The following is a 4,040-nucleotide window of genomic DNA, read 5'->3' as shown; positions in this document are numbered from 1 at the left end:
CACTAACACGACAATGCAAATATTAAATTTCATTGTTTACTCTTTCAAGTGCTTCGAACAAGATAACAAAAACTACATTTTTATTGTAATTTAAAGCAGGGAATAATTAACATAAGGACAAAACCATTCCCATATTTACAAAGGTTGTAGAGAATGGATGCTCGGTTCCTCTGGTCTGATGTACGTTTGTGTCGCTTTGCCTCTCTCGGAGGTTAAGATCATAACACACATGGGTTATACAATCCCTTGTGAAGACCAATCTGGAGCTGAAATGTTCAATTTTTGATATTTTATCTTGTTGACAATTTCTCCCAACATTTTTGATTTTTCACAAAATTTGTGAATGGAGATTCACCAAACTATAATTTGATATTTGGTATCTTAATATGATGCTTATTACATCAAGTACAATCTCATCAGTAGGAGAACAGAGAACTGTGAGGGAATAATCATAGCATGATGCAACATTGTTAGCTCTTTCATTTGTGACACAGGGTGACCCAAAAGTAGTGTAGCGATTTTGATTTTGAATAGTTTGTAAATTCTAATGCCCGACGATGTGATTTTTTTCCCCCACATTGATGCTCTAACCCTGAAGGTTTACCATAAATAGATGGACATATCAAGAACATGTTGCAATTGCTGAACTGTACTTCACAAATGGAAATTCAATTGTTCAAGCACAGCAAGCCTACAGGCAGATCACTTACACTACTTTGGGACACCCTGCACTTTCAAATGTTGAATTTAAGCAACAGCGTAAAATACAATACATGTGCTTGTTGTAAAAGGAATCCAGGCTGAGTGTAGGTGGGCATTCTGGATAATCTACAGGCCATGAGACTTCAAGTAGGAACGAGCCCGATTCTCCCTCAGTGCCAACCTGCCAACGAGGATGCCAGTGGTACTTTGAGTCTCATTATGATGTGGTAATTCAAACCTCAATGCAAAATACAATGCAATCATAAAATTGGCAGCAGAGTGATCGTCACAATTCACAACAACGACAACAACAAAAAAGCTGTGGCAGAATCTGCAAGCAATTCACATCATATCTGATCCTCAACCAAAGGAACCCATTTTCCTGTAATAACAACAGCTTTCTATCAAACAAATAAAATGTCCAAATTCATGGAAACAAATTAGAGCGAACACAATATCATTTTGAATACAAGTAAAAAAAAATAAAAATTACTGCCTGTTATACATCACAGCAAATGTAGTACCAAGTACTGGTGTGTTCTCTGATCAATCTGCTTGTAGCTGGGATCACCCTCGTAAATGGAGCACAATGCCTCCACCTCAAGCTGTGGACACAACATAATGGTCAATTTGTGGGATTTCATAGTCTGTAATAATCGATAAAGTCCAGGAATCAGTAAAAACAGAAAGTGGAAGCACAGAAAATAATCCAAGCAGTATAAGAGAGGAATTATAAATCGAATCCCACGAAAACGGCACTTGGAGATTAATCAGCACCAACATTGTCTGACAGGGCCCATAGCATCTTATGGTAATGGGATTACTGGCAGCTTTATAATTCGGCCAAAAGATCAGCCCCCGAATGAAATGTCACAATTTATTAATGTAAAAAAAAATAAAGACAGAGTTGGCTGGAATAAATGGTTACATGGAATGCTTAAACATACACAGCGGAGCCCACCAATGCATGCAGAAGAGCCAAAAGAACGTTTGAATCGAGTGAGAAATTCGCAAACACCTTTGGCCTGGTAATGGCTCAAAAGAAAAGGATTTTTATTTATTTAATCAATTGTCTCTGTTTGGGTACTTTATTAAACCTGAACCGGAGTTTAGGAAACAATTTATCCAAATCGGTCATGAAATTATGTGGAACTAATGATCAGTGTGACCACTCCTTGGCTTTTTTTCACAAGATCTTGGCTTTCGTTGTTCACCTTGGCATCTTGGTTTTCTATAGGTTTTCTTGGCGTATAGGTTTTCTATTATCATCGCTTTTCCGAAACGTTGTGAATTCTTGGCTTTTTTCATTGGCTCACCTTGACATTTATGAAAATGAGGAGTAGCACACTGCTCGTGATAGGTGTCCACAACCGTCCTTGATGAGGTTGTGGAACATCGGTTAGAAGGCCTCACTTGTTTTGTTTTTTATAACTTCTGCCCTTACTTGTTCACCTTTTTCAATTTTAAATTAGTTTTCTCCGCGAGCTAGCTGTTGAGCATTCCGTAAATCCGATTAATATTGCACAACTTTAATTCATTAATTTTTTTCAGATAAAAAAATTGGAGAATATTGGAGCCATGGAAAATGACATGTCGAAACAGTGTTTTATATAAATATCCCATATACCATTCATATCCATATAATAGTGTACAAACTCCTTTAACATCTGGTGCTCAAACAAACTACAGCCTTCCTGAATAATCAACATACACAACACCTCGTCATTCGTGATCGTGCAAGGATTTGAAAAGTTGGTCCAGGAATTCAAACCAAAATGTTGAACGTCTATCAGAAATCGATTTAAGAAAAATACAGCTGCCTCAAAATGTGGTTAGGTCGACACCCTACCTGCAAGGTACCGGGATGACGAGTTGGTGAATGTGCTCACATTAAGCTACCCCACCAGGTGAGCCGGTAACTTGTATACAGTAATGAGGCAAGACCCTCATAAAGGGTCTCCTTCAAATACCCCAAAACCCACTTCCTTCAAATTCCCTGCTTTCTTCCTGAAAGTCCTTGTAATGTCCATCTTGTATACCCCATGTTCCCCACCCCATCCCTCTCCCTTCCACAGATCTCCTAATGTCTCTGTTCCCCACTGTTTTGTCCTTCCCACTCCTGCCCCTCTTGTCACATGCCCCCCTTGTTGTGTGTTAGCTCTCATAAGAGCCTCGACAAGGTATACAAAAAAAAAAAAGGTCTTGGCTTTTTATTATAAAGTTATACAGGTAACAATGCTTGTTTTTCGACATTTATAAAAACTGGAACGTTCTGTCGGGTTCATTAAAAGACGAGGAAAGATAACAATCCGTTGAAAACCTGGGGGGTGTTCAGTTACCAAGTTTCTCGGAGAGCGCTCGCCAAGTGGCTTAAGCACTCCATTGGAAACCATCGATAAGGAACAGCTGGCTTGGCAAGCGCTAGCTAGCTGCTTGGTAACTCAACACACCCCTGTCGTGGGACACACACACACACACACACACACACACACACACACACACACACACACACACACACACACACACACACACACACACACACACACACACCGTGCTCTCGTTCCCTCCCAATAGAGCGTGGAGGATATGAATATCCATGTACATGTCTGTGCCTGAAATCGGCTCACCTGCTGTTCCTCACTGAGTGCCATGCAGTCTGAACGATGGGATCGTCAATCGTTTAAAATATCGGACAAGTAGTACGACGACCTGTCAAACACGAGGCAGGAAACGGAAACTCGACGTTAAACCAAGACATTGGGAAAGTTCGGTGCATAACGTCACCCGAAATTAATTCCAAAGCTCAGAGAGGGCCGCAAAGGTGGTGCAAAGCGATTACATCGGCAAAAATTAACGATACCAACGTGTTCACCTCAGAAATATAAAACTTGCTGGTGGATAATCAAGAGTGTCAAATACCTGAATACTCCGGGAAAACAATTAGCGGAGGGAACTGAAAGTGGAAAGGACGACCGGAAGTCGAAGATTTTAAGCTCTTTTGTAATCCCTGACGGTGTTGGTCGAATATGATTATAAAGGTAAATTAATAAACGGAAGTGTTTTGTTTTTTTTTCTTGGCGTACAACCACTCAAGAGATGCAATTCACACAGAAACCAAAACAAATTACAAATTATATCTCCCATCCACCGAAATGAAAAGACGTAGGATTCGAGCCTGTGCGAAAGTGACGCCACTATGAGGCCGACGTCACGTGATCGGCGCCATCTTGATTAGCACAACTCGCGTCGCTGGGAAAGCTGAGCTCGTTGGTTTTGAACGTATTCCCAGACTGAATGCACTGTGAAAAAAATGCCATTTTGTGCGGCAATACACTGCT

The 4,040-nt window shown here is 40.4% G+C and overlaps 1 protein-coding gene across 4 annotated transcripts in view; it reads right to left on the bottom strand.

The window, feature by feature from the left end:
- Positions 1-3,755, bottom strand: part of RWDD4 (RWD domain containing 4) — a 20,141-nt gene extending 16,386 nt beyond the window's left edge. For 2 of the 4 annotated variants that reach the window (XR_015053322.1, XM_085864258.1), the window contains exons 1-3: positions 3,330-3,567; positions 1,227-1,307; positions 774-883 (exon numbers count right to left, since the gene is read on the bottom strand). Coding sequence is in view for 3 of the 4 variants with exons in the window: in XM_085864258.1 (XP_085720384.1) it covers positions 774-883; positions 1,227-1,307; positions 3,330-3,353 (215 nt within the window). In the remaining variant the exon portion in view is untranslated. The other 2 variants (XM_085864256.1, XM_085864257.1) reach the window with 2 other exon arrangements.
- Between the last annotated feature and the right edge of the window lie 285 nt (positions 3,756-4,040).

Source organism: Eptatretus burgeri, chromosome 18 (assembly GCF_056783735.1).
Source record: "Eptatretus burgeri isolate ZD-2024b chromosome 18, Ebu_testis_v1, whole genome shotgun sequence".
Lineage (NCBI taxonomy): Eukaryota > Metazoa > Chordata > Myxini > Myxiniformes > Myxinidae > Eptatretus > Eptatretus burgeri.
The sequence above is the reverse complement of the archived record's forward strand: the minus strand, read 5'-3'. Positions and strand labels throughout refer to the sequence as shown.